The 1,206-nt window shown below is 46.1% G+C and overlaps 1 protein-coding gene across 1 annotated transcript in view; it reads left to right on the top strand.

Annotated features, from left to right (window-relative positions):
• Window positions 1-1,206, top strand: part of spns2 (SPNS lysolipid transporter 2, sphingosine-1-phosphate) — a 59,516-nt gene that overhangs the window by 41,673 nt on the left and 16,637 nt on the right. The window contains exon 6 of the mRNA XM_005740315.2: window positions 585-727. Coding sequence (XP_005740372.1) covers window positions 585-727 — 143 coding nt within the window. The remainder of the gene's footprint in view (window positions 1-584; window positions 728-1,206) is intronic.

Here is a 1,206-nt window from a genome sequence, read left to right as displayed (position 1 = left end):
CACACAGACACACACGTTTCACAGCAGCGCAGTACTTATGCATATAAATGGGCTTTTATGAGCATCAAAATATAACGGGATGAATTTCCCCTGACATACGAAATTGGTTTTGCTTTTGTGAGCAATTTGTATCACTCAAACGAACCCCCTCGAACGCAGCGCATCCTGCCTTTTGTCTTCGTCTCCGCCACAAAGTCGCACGCAGGTACAAACACGCTGCCACGCAGCCCATGAAAGATGATGGTGACTATAGCAGCAGATGGGCACTTTATGAGGTTTTCACCTCGGTGAAACTTCACAAAGCAAAAACAAAAAAAGCTTTTTTAGGCTCTTTTGTGCTTGTACCCACAGCCAGGCCCACACCCACACATGCACACACATGCACACACACACATGCACATGCACACACATGCACACACATGCACACACATGCACACACACACACAGTGAGTGTCAGGCGTAACGCAGACGCCATCCATTCAGACTGGAAACAGCGTTCTTTGTCTCCTGTTTTAACTCTTCTATTGCTGTATGTTAGCATGATGTGTCTGAACTCTGATGCTGATTGATTCTCGTCCCTTTAGGTTTCCCCAGTTTTAGGCATCACTGCAAGCGTTCTCATCCTGCTCCTTGTCCCTGACCCAAAGAGAGGGAGCGCCGATCAGCTGGGAGGTCGCATCAGGAGCCGCACCTCCTGGTTGTGTGACATGAAAGCGCTCGCCAAGAAGTAAGGCTCACTTTCAGACAGCACATTTTGGGAAATCGTTTATGAGTTCAGTGTTCAGGGGGATTTATGGATAGATTCAGAGTTTTGGATATAAGTCGAGCTGCAAGGTCCCAACAGTCCTAAATGATCTCATCCTAGATCATCTGCCCCTCCGATCATCCTCCGTCTAAAGCTGTCGTCTCAGTTTCCCTACATGTCCACCCTGTCTTTGCTTCCCTCTGGTTTGCTCACAGCTGATATTAAATAAGGAAAATAGCAGAATTGTCTGTTTTTAGCTTTCTAAGTGTGAGAACATGCTTCTTTACATTCAACTACATCCTTCATCAGTACGTTTAAATTGTTGGATGGACAAACAAAAGCATTACACACGTCTTCATTATGTAACCATGGCTGAAATGGAAATGCCAACAGGAGCATTCACTGTCCTCCTGCCCTTCTGCTGAACAGCACATGGAGATATCATCTGAATTTCAGGAGCG

This window comes from Pundamilia nyererei, unplaced genomic scaffold (genome assembly GCF_000239375.1).
Source record: "Pundamilia nyererei isolate P.nyererei 1_Seehausen unplaced genomic scaffold, PunNye1.0 scaffold00099, whole genome shotgun sequence".
Classification (NCBI taxonomy): domain Eukaryota; kingdom Metazoa; phylum Chordata; class Actinopteri; order Cichliformes; family Cichlidae; genus Pundamilia; species Pundamilia nyererei.
The sequence above is the reverse complement of the archived record's forward strand: the minus strand, read 5'-3'. Positions and strand labels throughout refer to the sequence as shown.